Genomic DNA, 19,766 nt, shown 5'->3' on the forward strand with positions numbered 1-19,766 from the left:
CTGTATTCATTGTAGATAACTCCTTTATTAATGTGTGTGTGTGTGTGTGTGTGTGTGTGTGTGTAAGGAGTCTCCGCTATATATATGTTTAAAAAGAGCATATTAGGCCTACATTCTGTTTCATTCTTACAAACATTTTTTAACTAGCTTTATAATTTCCATTCTATATAGTCATACTTACTTGCTCAACCTCTCTGTATATATATAAATCAACCTTCAGCTATCACAGTTACATAAGCACGTGTATTGAAGAACCAGCAATAATTGGTACTTAACCCATTAGAGGATAATTACCACTTAATACTACTAAGCACTTAATGAATCAAATTGGTTAGTCACTTAATTATTCTTCCATGTTTTTTTTTATAATGAACAAGTGTAGAATATATATTGCAGTGCTCAGTTTGTTAATGAAGCCAAGGAAATAATGATGTCAGGAAAAGTATGTGGGAATGAGGAATATTAAGAAATCCTACATTATAGAAGACGGAAGTGAGTGATATCAGTTCAAATTTACCAGAAGAGGGAGCACTGACGGAGGTGGGAAGTCTTAATACCTTCTGAATATAGTTGGTTTTTAGATCTTGTTAGTACGTTTTTAGCCTGGGGGTTGGGATGGCATGCTCCTCCCTTCTCCTTTGTTGTTTTACTTGCAACAATAAACTATCAATCAATCAATCAATCTTTAGAAGTATATAAAAATCAGCTCAAATTTACCAGGAAAGGGAGATTGAAGCACTTAAATGACATGGAAAGTAATACCTTCTAAATATAGGTGGTTTTTAGATCTTGATAGTACGTTTTCAGCTTTAGAAGTATATAAAAATCAGCTCAAATTTACCAGGAAAGGGAGATTGAAGCACTAAAATGACATGGAAAGTCTAACTACCTTCTGAATATGTGTTTTTTAGATATTATATAGTACGTTTTCAGCTTCGTTTTAGTAGTATATCAAAATCAGTTCAAATTTACCAGAAAAGAGATTGAAACACTAAAATGATATGCAAAGTCTTAATACCTTCTGAATATGTGTTTTTTAGATATTATATAGTACGTTTTCAGCTTCGTTTTAGTATATCAGAAGAGATTGAAATAACACTAAAATGATATGCAAAGTCTTAATACCTTCTGAATATGTGTTTTTTAGATATTATATAGTACGTTTTCAGCTTCGTTTTAGTATATCAGAAGAGATTGAAACACTAAAATGATATGCAAAGTCTTAATACCTTCTGAATATGTGTTTTTTAGATATTATATAGTACGTTTTCAGCTTCGTTTTAGTATATCAGAAGAGATTGAAATAACACTAAAATGATATGCAAAGTCTTAATACCTTCTGAATATGTGTTTTTTTAGATGTTATATAGTACGTTTTCAGCTTCGTTTAGTGGTATATCAAACTCTATGTGGCAGCTTTGCGTGGGAATGAACCTCGCGTAATCCAATAAGGAACGGAAACAGCCAATTCCAGAGACACAATCCTCTATATTTACCTGTATTTGTCCTTTGATGAGGCCCACGGGCACGTGAGGGACGGAGAGATGATCCATGCTGCTGTGTGGAGAAGGGTACCGAATAAAACCGTCTAACAATCGTAAAATAACGTTAAAACCAAGCGGGTGCACCTACGGGGCCACCACTTCCCTCCTCGGCTGTTTGAAAAGTAGGGGTGGGTAAGTACTGTACCAGTACCGGTACTAAAAGTACCAGCTAAACGGTACGGTACCGGTACCAGATTGCTCGGTACCGGTACCAGTTGCTCGGATTTATTTATTGGATTTATTGATAATTCTTCATATCCGATTTTTTTTTTAGGTTGCTAATAAATATTGTTATTGTTATTAGACCATGATCGAGTACATCCATAATAACTATACATGCTATTTTTTTTTTCGAAAAAATAAATATTCACTTCATTCAGAGAGAGATTGATTGATTGATTGATAGTTTATTGTTGCAGGTAAACAACAAGGGAGAAGGGAGGAACATGCCATCCCAACCCCCAGGCAGGACAGTGTGATTATAACAACTATTAATACATGTGTAGGCAGCACCATGAAACTAAAGATACAATGGTAGGAAGGAAGGCACAACAAGGGAGGGGGCGGCACCTCCCCCTGGACAATAAGACAATAAAATGTGGGGACGGAGAACATTGCCCAAGCACTAGATGGGAATGAATACAGAGATAGAGTAATACTAGTCCTTAAAGTAAAATACTGCAGAGATCACAGCCTTGTATAGCACGGCAGTAGTTCAGGCTGCCACACACGGCATCACCACCTTGGTGCAAACTGAGGGTGTTCCTTGAGGATAGCAGGGAGGACATCATGGTTCAGGAGCCAACAAATTGTCTGGGGCACTGTGTCGCCCATAGGGGTAAACACAGCGCTGGGAGACACTAACATAGTGGAGGCTGCTGGCGCTGCCATTGTCACAGCAGTGTCTGAGTTGGGTAGCAATGCTATCACGTGAATAATGCCGAAGTCTATTCTTAACATAGCTAAGCGTATAGTCAGTGCCAGGGTCCACTGTGTCATCCTGAAGGGCTCGGCGAGCAAGGCAGTCTGCCTTCTCATTGAGCTGGATGTCCACATGTGGTGGTCTGTCCTTAAACCTCCTCCTTCGGGTACCGGTACCGGTACCGGTACTAACGGTACTTGAGTTTTTGGTACCGGTACTCAAATTAACAGTACTTGCCCATCCCTATTGAAAAATTGAAATGGGCTACCGGCTGGAGGGGGAACAAGATTATTTAACCTGATATCTTTGCTCATTGGCTATTTACATGAAGACTTTGGGGTTGGATAAGCATTACGGATTTTTATTCATCGATTCTGAGCCATGGGATGAACAGGGAGCCTCGGGAAATGGGTGTATTGCTATGGTAAACATGTGGTCCTTGTCAGGTTTTGGCGCGAATTTTTTTTTATCGGGACATCGACCCCAAACAGAAACAACCACTTTAGGCCTTATTTGATTATTACTGTGGCAGACTGAACGTTCCCCCCTGTTCCCCCCTCTACTGCGCATGCGCCGACCTGTGTTTATATGCGCTACTCGGCCCACTCCAAAACACTGGAAAAATCGGTCCCCCCGAGCAACATTGCTAGATTGTCGTACTGAGCCTTTTATGTTTGCCGATTTCCGACCCAATAATTAAACTGCTTTCATCACCCAAATAACTGCCTTCATATATGGATATCGTTTAAATGGTTAATTATTGGTGCTTGTTGGCAACAGTTATATAGATAAATTTTATTATCAGGGATACATACAACAAGTATATTTTTCCAAATATAATATAGATACAAGGATATAGTGTTTTTTAGACCTTTACTCACTATGCTTCCATTCACTTTACTCTCTTATGCTTTCATTCACTTAAATTTAAGCACATGTAGATAAATTTTATTATCAGGGATACATACAACAAGCATATTTTTCCAAATATAATATAGATACATGCAAGGATATAATGTTTTTTTTAATTCCTGGTGCTACTTAATTACACATGTATCTTTAGTTGTATAATCACACTCTGTACTGTCTGGGGGTTGGGACGGCATGCTCCTCCCTTTCATGGCATGGCTCAAACCGTTTCTGATCTTGTAGCAAGACAAAACACACACACACTCAGGAGGGCAGGACTGTCGGCCTTTCACTGCCGCAGGATCACATACACATATAGGAGGGCAGGATTGCTAGCCTTCTGCTCCTGCTGGGAAGATGAGGTCACAACTTCATGGCTTACATCCTGTACCTATTGTATACAGGTAAAATACCATACTAAAAAAAGGGTGCGGCTGCTGAGGTGAGGCAGGCGAGCTCGGGGCTCGAGGGCACCGTTGCCAGATTATCGTACTCCAGAGCCGCGTAATTACCGGTTTCTGGTATGTGCTTAAATTTAAGTGAATGGAAGCATAAGTTGTGTAATGTGTGCCCCCCCAGACCCCCAAAATAAACTATAAGCTAAATCCCCCACACACAATAATGAACATAATCAAGTACTGGCAGATCTTTCGTAATAAATCTGCAATCGCTCCTTCAGACCTATTTGTTCTAACTCCTGATCTACCCACTAGAGTCCACCAGTATAAAATAGCCTCTCAGAATCCCTGGTCATCCTTCAGTCTCTATCTATTTAAATCAGCACTAGCTCATCATATAGGGGTAAAGCTTTTAGAATATCACTACATGGACTATAGCTCTTCATCTTTAATATTATGAATTTTATTACGTTGATTGCGCATCTGCTGAGTGCTGGCTTCCAAGAGCCCCCGCCTCATCATGTGGATTTTGGGGTTGGGAAGCCTATCCTAACGTAACCTGGTGGGCGCCTCCCAAAACATACTAACCTAAGGGAGTTGTTACAGTCTTCATAATATTAATCTAGAGCATATAAAGGTATTTTGTAAAGGATTGGTGACCATAATTATTAATGTGGCAGCAGTCTCGCCTAGGAAATAACCCCAACAAGTGATACAGAAAGAAGGGAAACCAATTTACTGAAGGCTTTTAGTTGTACGTTTTGATACCGTTGATGAAGTTTCAGGCCCCGGTCTGCCGCCGCAGCAGCGCTCCACAGGGGCACTACGTACCATTATAACAGTAATATTAGCACCTAAAGTTGTCTTCAATCCTCATATTTGTTAAGTCGTAGGACTTAGTGAATAAGTAAGTCTTCAGCGCTTTCTTGAAGATTGCCAGACTGTCACTGTTCTTAACATCCCCGGATAACTCATTATATAGAGCCGCGGGGCACTCTTCTCAAATGCTCTGGAAACCCAGTTCCAGGTTAACCCTGGGCTCTTTGAGTCTATACCGTTATATCCTGTTGTATATTACAGATAGTGTGTTCAGATATGAGTAAAAAAAAATCGTTATACACAGTGGAAAATAACAGGCATGCAAATGACAGAATAAGGAGGGGGGACCGATGTCTCGTCGGGGGACCGATCAGTCTGCAGTAGATGCGGGCCAGCTGGTCCCCCTTTTAAATGGGGCGGGCCAACACGGGTCGGCGCATGCGCAGTAGAGGGGGGAACAGGGGGGAACGTTCAGTCCGCCACAATTACACTTCTTATTTATTGGCTTGCTAAGTTAAATATATGTAGAATGTGAATTAAAAGCAAACCTAACCTTGAATAAGTGGTCGAAAAGGCTTATGTGACGGATATTAGCATTGAGGCAACGCGCATTCATACTGTATATGCTCCTAACCCAAGCCCCCCTTATTGTATTATTCTCTTTAAACAATGAATAAATACGATACCATGTAGCTCTAAGGTTGTTTGGTTTAATGACACAACAAAGAATTCTTCCTTTTTATGGGGAACTATATGAAAAATGCTTAACTTGAATGGGACTGAAACCACTATTAACTTAATTCAGACCATTTTTTACTTATTTGAGACCATAATTAACTGAGAGAAGGTCATATTCACCTTAATTTTAACGTTTTTTTTTATATATATGTTTTAGGCCCGTTTCCCCTCCACGTGGGTTTGTTTATATCCTCTTCGCCTATCACTTATCAGCTGGTCCGCCGGGCGCTGATAAAGGTTACCGTTATTTCTACTGTTTAACGTTAATTTTTACCTTCATTATATTTTTTTAGGGGAATTTATAAGGAGGAACCAGAACACCAGAGCCAGGCGTCTAATATAACCTGTTGGTGATATATATATGTGTGTAGATGACAGACATATTTGATGGGCTTTATATTTCCTTCTTTTCTTTCTCTTTTTTCTATTTCTTAACATTCTTTTCTCTTTCCTTCCTTCCTTCCTTTCACTTCTATCATTCTCTTCTCTCTTCCCTCCCTTTTTTTATTTCCTAACCTTCCTCTCTCTCTCTCTCTCTCTCTCTCTCTCTCTCTCTCTCTCTCTCTCTCTCTCTCTCTCTCTCTCTCTCTCTCTCTCCTACTACTACCACTACTATTACAGAGGTGACAGTCGCGAAGATGCCTTTGAATTACCACATGGAAGACCTCATTGGCTTTGGGGTCAGCGCGGGACTCACCTTGACCTTCTACTACCTCAACCGCTCAGGTCAAGAGGTCGTGCGCTGTCTGAAGGTGCGAGAGAGTAGTAGTAGTAGCTGTAGTAGTAGTAGTAGTAGTTAACATAGCCTAACTTTCCCAGCACTAACCTAACTTAACCTAACCTAACCCATGACCTCACTAACCTCACCTAACCTAACCCATGACCCCACTAACCTCACCTAACCACCCTCACAGGAAACCCCAGAGTATGACATCGACCACAATCTAATCAGAGTGGTGCAGAACAGCGGGGGGGCGGTGGAGGGGTGCGTGAGGGGTGCGGTGAAGGCCTGCGACACCCCCCTGAGCACCCAGACCACGGCGGGGGTGTATGGGGTCTACCGGCGGCGCTGCATCAAGAAACACATCAAAACGAAGGACATGGGAGGCTGGTATGGGGTCGCGGAATATCGCTTTTTTTTATCTATTCAAGTGTATATGTAAGCATTTCAACCCTGCACAGTGTTGCCAAGTGATGTGTTTTGTGTGTTGCAGGTGGAGCAGGAGAGAGCCGCTGTCCACCTCCATCGACAGTGTTCCGTTTATGCTGATGCGGAAAGGTGTGGGCGTGCAGGTGAGAGAGAGAGAGAGAGAGAGAGAGAGAGATCCTAACACACACACACACACAAGTTTATCTATTTATACACTAACACTAATAAATCCATTCCTTTCTATACGAGGCTTCATAATAAAGTTTGAATATGTTATCTTATTACTCTCTCGCACCTTAACACCTCCTCCCCACCCCCCCAAAGGTGACGGAGCCGACTCTGCTGGAGACTGTGGACCTTAGTGTGGTGAGCGACAGGTTCGAGAGTGCCAATATGCCCTTCCTGGCGCAGATGTCGGGGTGGATGAGGAAGGAGCGGACGACCGGCTTCCAGCATGTAGAGGTGGGATCCGCGGCAACTAGTCTGGCACCTCCTCTACCCTCTACACCCCCTTTGCAGCCCCTCACACTGATCCAGAAATTGCCGTTAAAACTGCTTCTTGTTCTTCATTATCTTTCTTTCCTATGCTGTCCAAATCCCTTCTGTTAGAGCTAGCCAGCATCTTCACTCTTTCAACCCTATGCTGTCCAAATCCCTTATGCAAGAGTTAGCCAGTATCTTCACTCTTTCATCCCTGTGCTGTCCAAATCCCTTATGCAAGAGTTAACCAGCATCTTCACTCTTTCATCCCTGTGCTGTCCAAATCCCTTATGCAGGAGTTAACCAGCACCTTCACTCTTTCATCCCTGTGCTGTCCAAATTCCTTATGCAAGAGTTAACCAGCATCTTCACTCTTTCATTTTCTTTCTTCCCCCGCCAGGAGATGCTGCTGGAGGGGATGTCCGTGCTGGGGGTGGGGCGTGTGGTGCTGGGGGGCGAGGGGCTGTGTCTGCACCCCTCCAACACACTCCCCTACATCATCACCACCAGGACAAAAGAGGTGATGATGGTGGTGTTGATGATAGTGATGATAATAATAATAATGATAAAAATGAACAAAATCTTTCTCTATCTATTTCTCTTCTTCTCTTTCTTCTTCTTCTTCTCTCACACACACACACACACACACACACATGTACGTCTTTCCACACATGTATAATTCTCTGTGTGTACGTTTATAAGTGTGTGCGTATATATTTACTTACATTCTCAACACCATCTCACCACCGCAGTGCCTTATCGAAGACTTGCAAGCACCACTACCATACTACCAACTCCTGGGGGTCCTCGCTGCCTTGGGGGGGGCCTACTTCATCTTCAGGTATTGTAGTAGTAGTAGTAGTAGTAGTAGTAGTAGTAGATAAAGAAGAAGAAGAAAAAGAAAATACAATAATAATAATAATAATGGAAGAAAATAGAAAATAATTTAACTAATATATATTCTCATTCTCCTCTTTTTTTCACTCCTTTTCCTTCCTTTCCTCTCTCTCTCTCTCTCTCTCTCTCTCTCTCTCTCTCTCTCTCTCTCTCTCTCTCTCTCTCTCTCTCTCTCTCTCTCTCTCTCTCTCTCTCTCTCCTACACCCTAACCCCTCCCCCCCCTTCCTGACCCCCTCCCCCTCCTCCAGGATATGCAAACAGCTGCGGAGGAAGAGGAACAAGTGATGGAGGTAGGAGGAGGAGGAGGAGGCGCGAGAGAGGGCGAGAGGGGACTCCCACAAAGCTCATGTCGTATGCGGTTGCACTGTATGTCGGGGTCTGTGTGTGTGTGTGTGTGTGTGTGATAGTACTGTAAATTACTATAGGCCTACCCGTGTTTCTCAGGAATTTGTAACAGTTAGGCCTACAGATCAGTACAGTTTGTGATACTAGCGTTAATAAAAAGGATGTTGGTAATTCTCGTTTTATTTATTGGTGAACGAGGGAAGATAAGTGACTATTGGAAGCTTCTCAAGTCCCGCAAAATGAAGCAGAAATGGAGTTTCGTAAAATAGTCCGTTCGTATTATATTTCATTAGTATCCGCTTAGGGTGTATCAGATAAGACCGTTTTCTATTATCGAGACCAGACCATTTTTTAAAATTTGATTAAGACCATTTTTAACTTAATTCAGACCGTGTTTAACATATTTGAGACCATAATTAACTTAGAGAAGGTCATATTCACCCTAGTTCTAACGTTTTCATTTATACTTTTACGCCCGTTTCCCCTTCTCGTGGGTTTGTTTACATCCTCTCCGCCAATCAGCTGATCCGCCGGTGTCATATTTACTTAACGTTATTTCTACTGTTTAACACATATTTTGTACCTCTATTATAATCTCTTTAGTGGAATTTATCAGGAGAAACCAGAAAACCGACCCAGGCTTATATATTTTCTTGGTTGTGACACACGGAGCTTATGTAAAAATATTAAAAAAGGTCAGCAAACGTTTTAACAGCTGTTACTAGTACCAAACATGTATTAGTGTGAGGAACAACCCTGGGTGGAGGAGGCCGAGGGGACGCCCACGGTGTTTGTGGCTTGAGAAAGTTCATTGGTCCTGCCAGGAGGTACTCAGGTACCCCGGGGCCTGCATGGAGACTCGCTTGATGGGTGGGCGAGGCGACGCGCCTCCTATTTCAAGCTTACCTGTTTCACTTGCTTGGAGGTTAAGACTCACATCTGGTATGGCTGCCATCTACTGATCATCTTCAGTTTGGAAATTCACAAAATTGTTTTCAATTATCTTGGCATATTGATTGATTTTTTATTACATTTTTGCCTATGGCTGGGGCAAGATTTCTTGGTGTGCCTGATGGCCGGCTCCAGTCCATTGTGGCACAGGCTAGTGTTTATAGTGGTGCCATCTTGCCTGGCTCATGCTTCCCCCCGGAGCTCATCTTTGATCCTCTTTAGAGAGAGTTAATCTTGGAGCATTTGAGAAGTGCCCCGCGGCTCTATAATGAGTTACCCGGGATGTTAAGAACAGTGGGAGTCTGACAATCTTCAAGAAAGCGCTGAAGACTCACTTATTCACTAAATCCTATGATGCTACAAACACAAGGATTGAGGACAATTTTCGGTGCTAAAATTACTGTTATAATGTTGGCGGACCGGGGCCTGAAACCTCATCAACGGTATCAACGGTAAACGGTTATGGATTGACAGGCAGCCACCAGGACAGCATTGGGGGGTGACCTGACCTAACCTAGCCTGCCTAAACCCTCTCTAAGCCTTCATCCCTTGCACAAAGTCTTTTCACTCAACAGGAACAGAAAAAAACAAACCAGGCTGCTCTCAATACACCAGAACACTGAAAGCACCCTCGTCTATGTCACTCTCCGCCTCGTGATAGCCAGCGGAAGGTGAGCGGCAGCGAGGGTGAAGCAAGATGCCGTTGAGGGAGCACGTGGGTGACCTCCTGGGTGTTGGGGTCAGCGCGGGGCTCACTCTGACCTTCTATTACCTCTATCGCTCAGGCCGGGAGGTGGTGCACTATCTCAAGGTCAGGGAGAGGTCATGTTAGTGTTTTATTCAATTCTTCTTCTTATTATTATTATTAGTTAGGTTACTGGTTATATTTATTATTATTATTGGCAATGTTGTTGTTATTGATAGTCTTATTATTGTTGTTATTGGGATTATTTTATTATTATTATTAAGTAGATAAGTAAGTATTGGTATTAGTGTCATTTTAAGTTAAGATTAGTAATTTTGTTGGTATTATTATTAAGGAAAAGCTGTCATTTCTATTAGTAGTGGTAGTATTGTTATTATTATGGGTATTATTAATCTTGAAATACTTAATCTAACCCTTTCACCTCAATAACCTAACATAATCCAACCCCTTTCCTTGCGCTAACCTAACCTAACCTAATCTAATCCATTTATCTCAATAACCTAACATAACCTAACCTGTTCGCTTCACTAATCTAACCTAATCTAAGGCATTCAGCTCAATAACCTAACCTAATCCAACCCTTTCCTTGCACTAACCTAACCTAATCTAACCTTTTCTTTGCACTAACCTAACTTAACCTATTCCAATCCATTCACCTCAATAAACTAACCTAGCCTAACCCATTCACTTCACTAATCTAACCTAACCTAACTTAAACTAACCTAATCACATAAGTAACCTCACCTAACCCCACACACAGGATGCCGCAGAGGTCGACATTGAACCCAAGCTGATCGATGTGGTCCAGAGTAGCGGGGGGGCGGTGGAGGGGTGCGTGAGGGGTGCGGTCAAGGCCTGCGGCACCCCCCTGCACAGCCTGGGCCGCCCGGAGATATGTGGCGTGTACTGGCGGCACTCCATCAAGGAACACCTCACCTCGCAGGTCATGGGATTCTGGTATGGGGTCGCGGATATTTTTTTATTATTTTTTATTATTATTATTATTATTATTTTTGTTAGTTTCTAGTCTATATCCTGGTAGCTATTGGGGAACATACGACAGGAGGTGCGTCGCTTCACTCACCTTGCAGGTCATGGGATTCTAGTATGGGGTCGCAGACATTTTTATATTTTTTTATTATTATTATTATTTTTTTTAGTTAGTTTCTAGTCTATATCCTGCTAACTATTGGGGAGCATACGACAGGAGGTGCGTCGCTTCACTCACCTTGCAGGTCATGGGATTCTGGTTTGGGGTTGCAGACATTTTTGAGACTTTTATTTTTATTTATTTTTATTTATTTTTAGTTAGTTTCTAGTTTATTTCTAACTAACCATTGGGGAGCATACGACAGGAGGTGCGTCACTTCACTCACCAGTCAATTCCACCCTAGAGGAGGAGGAGGAGGAGGAGGATAGCAGTTGATTTATATTGGAAGCAAAGAATGTATGAAAATCAGCAGGAGAAGGAAGAGAAAGGGAAGGATAAGAAGAAGAGGAGGAGGAGGAGGAGGATTTATAGGAAGCGAAGAAACTATGAAATTGAGAAAGAGAAGGAAGAAAAAGATAACTTGAAAAGGAGGAGGAGGAAAAAGAGGAGAAGGAGGAGGAGGAAGATAACAACAGATTTATATAGGAAGAGAAAAATCTATGAAAATTAGGAAGAGAAAGAAGATGACTTGAAAAGGATGAGGAGGAGGAGGAGGAGGAGGAAGATGGTGACAAATGATTTATATAAGAGAAGAATTTATGCAACTGAGAACTGAGGAAGAAGGAGGAAGAAGAAGAAGAGGAGGAGGAGGAGGAGGAGGAGGAGGAGGAGGAGGAGGAGGAGGAGAGGGCCAAGGCCACGCGTAGAGTTAGCTTAAGCCCCCAAACTTTTACGCACCCAAATATCAGTGTTTTAAATGTATATATAAGCATTTGAACCCCTTACAGTGTTGCCTAGTGAAGTGTTTCTTGTGTTTCAGGCTCAATGACAGCCAGCCAGTGTCCACCTCCACCAACAATGTCCCCTTCATGCTTATGCGGAAAGGGGTGGGCGTGCAGGTGAGAGAGAGAGAGAGAGTGAGAGTGAGAGGGAGATTTACATAGATTAACCACATCCCTATGCTGTCCAAATCCCTTATGCAAGAGTTAGCCAGCATCTTCACTCTTTCATCCCTGTGCTGTCCAAATCCCTTATGCAAGAGTTAGCCAGCATCTTCACTCTTTCATCCCTGTGCTGTCCAAATCCCTTATGCAAGAGTTAGCCAGCATCTTCACTCTTTCATCCCTGTGCTGTCCAAATCCCTTATGCAAGAGTTAGCCAGCACCTTCACTCTTTCATCCCTGTGCTGTCCAAATCCCTTATGCATGAGTTAGCCAGCACCTTCACTCTTTCATCCCTGTGCTGTCCAAATCCCTTATACAAGAGTTAGCCAGCACCTTCACTCTTTCATCCCTATGCTGTCCAAATCCCTTATGCAAGAGTTAACCAGCACCTTCACTCTTTCATCCCTGTGCTGTCCAAATCCCTTATGCAAGAGTTAGCCAGCATTTTCACTCTTTCATCCCTGTGCTGTCCAAATCCTTTATGCAAGAGTTAGCCAGCATCTTCACTCTTTCATCCCTGTGCTGTCCAAATCCCTTATGCAAGAGTTAGCCAGCACCTTCACTCTTTCATCCCTGTGCTGTCCAAATCCCTTATGCAAGAGTGAATATTAAGTTTAAGGAAGGGGTGGTCAATCGTATCCCACTCACACCCTAACGCACACACCCTAATGCCCCCCTCCCCCCCCAGGTGATGGAGCCGGACCTCCTGGAGTCTGTGGACCTGAGTGTGGTGAGCGAGAAATTTGAGAGCGCCAACAACTCCTTCCTGGACCACCTCTGGGGCTGGATGAAGGGCGTGCGCACCACCGGGACGCAGCACACGGAGGTAGGGGCCGCGGGTAGCCTGGCACATCCCTCTCACCTCCCTGCAGCCCCTCATGATGCCCTAGAGTTGCCCTTAGAAACTGTATCAAGGTGTAACTCTTTTCCTTAAAAACTATATTAAGACGTATTGTAACTTGCTGTGCCCTCTTCATTTTCTTCTGCAATCAGTAATAGGCTCTGTTAAAACTGCTACAGACGGCTGCCTTGTTCATTTATAAGACCACCTCGAGCTGGCAGTGCCGGAGCTGTTTGATGGTTGTTATCAGTGAGCTTGTAAATTATGAGAACAGTCGTCTGGGACAGTGTTCATGATCTAAAATTCAACACTTAGAATGGGTGACAGTGTTGGTCATTGCCGCTGCCTGTCATTATAACCAGCACCTGTTTGCTGCGTCACGTCACCCGCGGCACCAGGCAGACAGTGTGGCAGCGACGGGCGGCACGGTACAGCACAGCCTGATGCCACTAATGTCTCGTTGTCCAAATCCCGTATGCAAGAGTTAGCCAGCATCTTCACTCTTTCATCCCTGTGCTGTCCAAATCCCTTATGCAAGAGTTAGCCAGCATCTTCACTCTTTCATCCCTGTGCTGTCCAAATCCCGTATGCAAGAGTTAGCCAGCATCTTCACTCTTTCATCCCTGTGCTGTCCAAATCCCTTATGCAAGAGTTAACCAGCATCTTCACTCTTTCATCCCTGTGCTGTCCAAATCCCTTATGCAAGAGTTAACCAGCATCTTCACTCTTTCATCCCTGTGCTGTCCAAATCCCTTATGCAAGAGTTAGCCAGCATCTTCACTCTTTCATCCCTGTGCTGTCCAAATCCCGTATGCAAGAGTTAACCAGCATCTTCACTCTTTCATCCCTGTGCTGTCCAAATCCCGTATGCAAGAGTTAGCCAGCATCTTCACTCTTTCATCCCTGTGCTGTCCAAATCCTATATGCAAGAGTTAGCCAGCACCTTCACTCTTTCATCCCTGTGCTGTCCAAATCCCGTATGCAAGAGTTAGCCAGCATCTTCACTCTTTCATCCCTGTGCTGTCCAAATCCCTTATGCAAGAGTTAACCAGCATCTTCACTCTTTCATCCCTGTGCTGTCCAAATCCCTTATGCAAGAGTTAGCCAGCACCTTCACTCTTTCATTTTCTTTCTTCCCCCGCCAGGAGATGCTGCTGGAGGGGACGTCCGTGCTGGGGGTGGGGCGCGTGGTGCTGGGGGGCGAGGGGCTGTGTCTGCACCCCTCCGACACACTCCCCTACATCATCACCACCAGGACCAAGAAGGTGATGACGATGGTGTTGATGATAGTGATGAAAATGAACAGTCCTTTTATCTATCTTCTTCTTCTTCTTCTTCTTCCATCTCCTATTTTCTGTTCTATTTTCTATTTCTATTTTTTCTTTTATTTCTCGTTTTTCTTCTTCTCCTCCTCCTCCTCCTTCTTCTTCCATCATGTACGTCTTTCCATGTGTACGCTTCTCTGTGTGTACATTTATGTGTGTGTGTGTATATATATAAACATACATCACCTCCCATCACCACTTCATCACCAATTCACCACCACAGAGTCTGATGGAGGACCTGCAAGCACCATTACCCTACTTCAGAGCCCTGGGGGTGGTCACTGCCCTGGGGGGGGCCTACTGTGTCTTCAGGTACCGTAGTGGTGGTAGTAGTAGTAGTAGTAGTAGTAGTAGTAGTAATAGTAGTAGTAGTAGTAGTAACAGTAGTAGTAGTAGTAGTATCTCAGAATGAAATCTAGCTGTTAAGATAGGTCACATTGGTCAAAGTAGGTCACAGTATGTCTGTAGAGGTCATAAACTCAGTCAGAATTCATCAAAGTTGGTCATAATTGGTCAAAATGTAGCTGTCAAAATCGCTGTCAAATTCTGTCTAGGGGGGTCAAAATAGCTGTCAGAATGTGTCTATGCAGGTCAAAAAAGGTCAAAGTGTGTCTGTGCAGGTCATAATAGCTGTCAAATTATGTCTAGGGTGGTCAAAAAAGGTCAATGCGGGTCAAAATAGGTCAACTTGTATCTGGAAATCAAAAGTAGGTCTAGGGAGGTCAAAAACAGGTCAAAACAGGTCAAAGTGTGTCTGTGCAGGTCAAAATAGCTGTCAAATTATGTCTATGCAAGTCTAAAACAGGTCAAAGTGTTCCTGTGCAGGTCAAAATAGCTGTCAAATTATGTTTAGGGAGGTCAAAAACAGGTCAAAATGAGGTCAAATTATACTATTCCTTACACCTCCCTCCAGGATGTGTGGGCGGCTGCTGGCGGCTTGGCGGAGGCGGCAGGAGCGACGGCGGGAGGAGAAGCTGCTGGAGGAGGCGAGGGAGAGGGCCAGGGGGGGTGGGGGGCTGGGTGGGGGGGCCGACGGTGGGGGGGATCTGCCGGAGAGCCTCATGTGCGTGGTGTGCTGCGGCCTAAGGGATGTGCTGCTTCTCCCGTGTAGACATATGTGCGTTTGTGGGTCATGTGCGTCTCGCCTCCCAGATCCGCGGGCGTGTCCAGTCTGTCGTGCACTGGTGGAGAGCGTGCAGCCCGTTTTCTATTCCTGAGTGTGTGTGTGTGTGTGTGTGTGTGTGTGTGTGTGTGTGTGTGTGTGTGTGTGTGTGTGTGTGTGTGTGTGTGTGTGTGTGTGTTTGTGTTGGTTTGTGTGTGTGTGTGTGTGTGTGTGTGTGTGTGTGTGTGTGTGTGTGTGTGTGTGTGTGTGTGTGGTGTGTGTGTGTGTGTGTGTGTGTGTTGTGTGTGTGTGTGTGTGTGTGTGTGTGTGTGTGTGTGTGTGTGTGTGTGTGTGTGTGTGTGTGTGTTAAGGTTAGGTTAGATTAGTGTGTGTGTGTGTGTGTGTGTGTGTGTGTGTGTAAGGAAATTAGTTGGGAAAGTAATGGTGGATGTCATTTCTGAATTTTGTTTATTTGTCTTAATTTCTCTTGTGTTATCTCCTCTGGGGTGATGATACTTAAGGGGAAGGTTAATTACTACCCCAGGGAAGACGTGTATAAATTTCAGGCCTGGGGGAGTTATAGAAAGGAAGAAAATAAGAAAACTATGAATGGTAGAAATTGTATTACTTCTGATTATTTGTGGACTTTTTCTTGATTTCTCTTGTTTAGATTGGTAAGGTTAGGTTAGGTTACTGTGTGTGTGTGTGTGTGTGTGTGTGTGAGAGAGAGAGAGAGAGAGAGCGAGCCTGTAGTTGTAGGAGACCCCAAGTAGAGGAGGTCAAGGGGACACCCACAAAGCTCATGGCACATTGGGTTACACTGTATATTGAGGTCTCTCTGTGTGTGTGTGTGTGTGTGTGTGTGTGTGTGTGTGTGTGTGTGTGTGTGTGTGTGTGTGTGTGTGTTAATGACAACCAAACCACATGTGCGTCTGTCGATAAACCCCGGTGTACATATGTGTGTGTATGTATAGAAACGCACAGACATGTATGCATATATAGACTTACATATGTGCGTATTTTGTGTACATAGAGAGGGAAGGAGAGCTGTACGGTGAAAAGATAAATATATAAGTAAATAGATCGATAGAGGTAAAGAGAGTCCTTGTAATAGAGAAATAGGGAGAATAATGATAAAGATAAAGAAGAAAATAATTGGAATAAAAGAAAGTAAAATAATTATGATATTTTTTTTCCCCTTCATTTGCCTAAAAAAATAATAAAAAAATAATAAAATAAAATAAATAAAAGTTTTGTGGACCATGTTTGACCAATTTTGACAGCTATTTTGACCCACCATGACAGTTTGACCCATTTTAACATTTCAACCTTCCCAGACATTGTGACCTATTTTGACCTTCCCAGACATTGTGACCTATTTTGACCTTCCCAGACATTAAGACCAATTTTGACAGCTAGTTTGACCTACCATGACGGTTTGACACATTTTGACACATTTTGACCTTCCCAGACATTATGACCAATTTTGACCTACCATGACAGTTTGACCCATTTTGACATTTTGACCTTTCCAGACATTTGACCTATTTGACAGCTCGTTTGGCCTGCCCAGACACATTATGATAAATTTTGACCTTCCAGACACATTATGACCAATTTTGACAGCTATTTTGACCATTTTGACCTGCCCAGACACATTAAGTCCAATTTTGACAGCTATTTTGACCATTTTGACCTGCCCAGACACATTAAGACCAATTGTGACAGCTATTTTGACCATTTTGACCTGCCCAGACACATTAAGACCAATTTTGACAGCTAATTTGACCTTCCAGACGGCTATTTTGACCTGCCAGACCCATTATGACCAATTTTGACAGCTAATTTGACCTGCCAAACTCAATTATGATCAATTTTGACAGCTGTTTTGACCTTAAAGACCCATTATGACCAATTTTGACAGTTATTTTGACCTGCCAGACTTTGACCTATTTGACAGCTCTTGACCTGCCCTCTGACCAATTTTAATCTAGTTTGACCTGCCCAGAGATGATTTGACCAATTCTGACACCTATTAAGATTTGCCCAGACATTTTTAGCGTGAGACTTAACCTGAAAGCAGAGGAAACATTATTAAAAGGCTGAAAATGGGTAAAAAAAACACAGAAATAAAACACCGATAAAAACACGGATGCTTATTTACACACAATAATAAATAAGGTCGTGACGTCACAGCTGCCCGGGATATCTAAGTTTCCGTTAAAAAGTGCCTAATTAACCCTCTTTCGCTCTACCTGTGTTAATGATACTAAGGGAAGATTAATTACTACCACAGGGAGACTTGTATACAGTTTCAGGCCTGGGAAGTTATAGAAAGGAAGAAAATAAGAAAATAATGGCGGAGGAAATCAAGGCGAGTGATTTTTGTTTATTTTTCTTGATTTCTCACGTATTATTTACCCCGGGGTGATGATACTTAAGGGGAAGGTTAATTACTACCACAGGGGAGACGTGCATAAGTTTCAGGCCTGGGGGAGTTATAGAAAGGAAGAAAATAAGAAAAATAATGGTGGATGTCATTTCTGATTTTTGTTTATTTTTCGTGATTTCTCCTGTGTTATCTACCCCGGGGTGATGATACTTAAGGGGAAGGTTAATTACTACCCCAGGGAAGACGTGCATAAGTTTCAGGCCTGGGGGAGTTATAGAAAGGAAGAAAATAAGAAAAATAATGGTGGATGTAATTTCTGATTTTTGTTTATTTTTCGTGATTTCTCTTGTGTTATCTACCCCGGGGTGATGATACTTGGGGGAAAAGTTAATTACTACCCCAGGGAAGACGTGCATAAGTTTCAGGCCTGGGGGAGTTATAGAAAGGAAGAAAATAAGAAAAATAATGGTGGATGTCATTTCTGATTTTTGTTTATTTTTCGTGATTTCTCTTGTGTTATCTACCCCGGGGTGATGAGACTCAGTGGGAAGGTTAAATACTACCCCAGGGAAGACGTATAAATTTCAGTCCTGGGGGAGTTATAGAAAGGAAGAAAATAAGAAAACTATGAATGGTAGAATTTGACATTTCTGATTATTTGTTTATTTTTCGTGATTTCTCCTGTGTTATTTACCCCGGGGTGATGATACTCAGTGAGAAGGTTAATTACTACCCCAGGGAAGACGTGCATAAGTTTCAGGCCTGGGGGAGTTATAGAAAGGAAGAAAATAAGAAACTATGAATGGTAGAATTTGACATTTCTGATTATTTGTTAATTTTTCGTGATTTCTCATGTGTTATTTACCCCGGGGTGATGATACTTAAGGGGAAGGTTAATTACTACCCCAGGAAAGACGTGCATAAGTTTCAGTCCTGGGGGAGTTAAAGAAAGGAAGAAAAAAAGGAAAACAATATGACTGTCTGACAAGGTGGCTGCTGGGGTAGGCTATTGGGGGCGTGTCTGACATTTGATATATTTTTCTTGATATCTCTGGTTCAATATCCCCCGGGGTGATGATACGCCTGGGGGAGGTTACTTAGCACCCCAGGGAGAGCTTGTGGTAATGTCAAGCGTTGGGGAGTTATATAAAGGAAGAAATAAGGAAACTAATGACTTTAACAATTGAACGCGGGGGATGTCCAAGGGGGGCGTAGCAGACAGTCACTTATATAACTCTTGATTTCTCGTGTTATATTTCCCCCGGGGTGATGATACGCCTGGGGGAGGTTAGTTAGCACCCCAGGGAGAACTTGTGGTAATAGCAAGCGTGGGGGAGACGTGAAAAATGAGAAAATAGGAAAAGAAAATGAGTTTGAGAAGTTGGCGGGGAGGATGTCCGAGGGGGGCGTAGCAGACAGTCACTTATATAACTTGATTTCTCGTGTTACATTTCCCCCGGGGTGATGATACGCCTGGGGGAGGTTAGTTAGCACCCCAGGGAGAACTTGTGTTAATGGCAAGCATGCGGGAGACGTGAAAAAGGAAAAAAATAGGAAAAAGCATAATGAGTTTGAGAAGATGGCGGGATGGGATTAAAACAACGAATCTCATTTTTTTCACATTTTCTGTTTTTTATTTGGTATATTTTGTTACTTTTTTATTGAACAGCTAAATAATGATAATAATAATGATGATAATGATAATAACAACATTCACGATTATACACTGGAGTCGAAAGTGAATAAAAGAATGCTAGTAAATGAGTTATACAAAGTTAATGATAATAATAATAACAATAATAATAATGATAATAATAGTAATAACAGCAAAAAATATAGCTTACTAGACATATAAATAGAGAGAGAGAGAGAGAGAGAGAGAGAGAGGATTACATATAAATTGACGTATAATTCGAGTACTATATAATAACTGTTACATATATAAACGACGATATGTAATTTGCAATACTGTAATTATTTAAAGTTGTAATTACTTTTGTTTATGGTATAGGCCTATTGTTTTATTTTCTGATTTTTTTGACCCTCATCACCACCACCATCACCTCCACGGTCATCACCACCAAAGCTAACACCAATACCTCCTTATATATATTTTTCATCACCGTTCAACACCAACATCACAGTCAACACC

General features: G+C 42.5%; 2 protein-coding genes across 8 annotated transcripts; both read left to right on the top strand.

The window, feature by feature from the left end:
* The first annotated feature begins 5,518 nt into the window (after positions 1 to 5,518).
* LOC126984449 (uncharacterized) lies at positions 5,519 to 8,403 on the top strand. Its single transcript, XM_050838149.1, has 8 exons — positions 5,519 to 5,567; positions 5,952 to 6,082; positions 6,245 to 6,441; positions 6,545 to 6,623; positions 6,805 to 6,942; positions 7,361 to 7,480; positions 7,713 to 7,801; positions 8,107 to 8,403. The coding sequence occupies exons 2-8, from the start codon at positions 5,969 to 5,971 to the stop codon at positions 8,141 to 8,143; spliced, it is 774 nt and encodes a 257-aa protein (XP_050694106.1). The 5' UTR covers positions 5,519 to 5,567; positions 5,952 to 5,968; the 3' UTR covers positions 8,144 to 8,403.
* Positions 8,404 to 8,663: 260 nt separating this feature from the next.
* LOC126984447 (mitochondrial E3 ubiquitin protein ligase 1-like) lies at positions 8,664 to 16,128 on the top strand. 7 transcript variants are annotated; one of them, XM_050838142.1, is made up of 8 exons: positions 8,664 to 8,736; positions 9,730 to 9,965; positions 10,621 to 10,817; positions 11,831 to 11,909; positions 12,643 to 12,780; positions 13,941 to 14,060; positions 14,344 to 14,432; positions 15,034 to 16,128. In XM_050838142.1, exons 2-8 carry the CDS (start codon positions 9,852 to 9,854, stop codon positions 15,335 to 15,337), a joined length of 1,041 nt encoding a protein of 346 aa, XP_050694099.1. In that variant the 5' UTR covers positions 8,664 to 8,736; positions 9,730 to 9,851; the 3' UTR covers positions 15,338 to 16,128. The 7 variants fall into 7 exon arrangements, with proteins under 7 accessions (XP_050694099.1, XP_050694101.1, XP_050694102.1 ...); XM_050838144.1 differs by having other exon boundaries at positions 8,700 to 8,754; XM_050838145.1 differs by lacking the exon at positions 8,664 to 8,736 and adding an exon at positions 8,754 to 8,898.
* Positions 16,129 to 19,766: the final 3,638 nt, after the last annotated feature.

The sequence above is a fragment of the Eriocheir sinensis genome, chromosome 57, assembly GCF_024679095.1.
Source record: "Eriocheir sinensis breed Jianghai 21 chromosome 57, ASM2467909v1, whole genome shotgun sequence".
Classification (NCBI taxonomy): Eukaryota; Metazoa; Arthropoda; class Malacostraca; order Decapoda; family Varunidae; genus Eriocheir; species Eriocheir sinensis.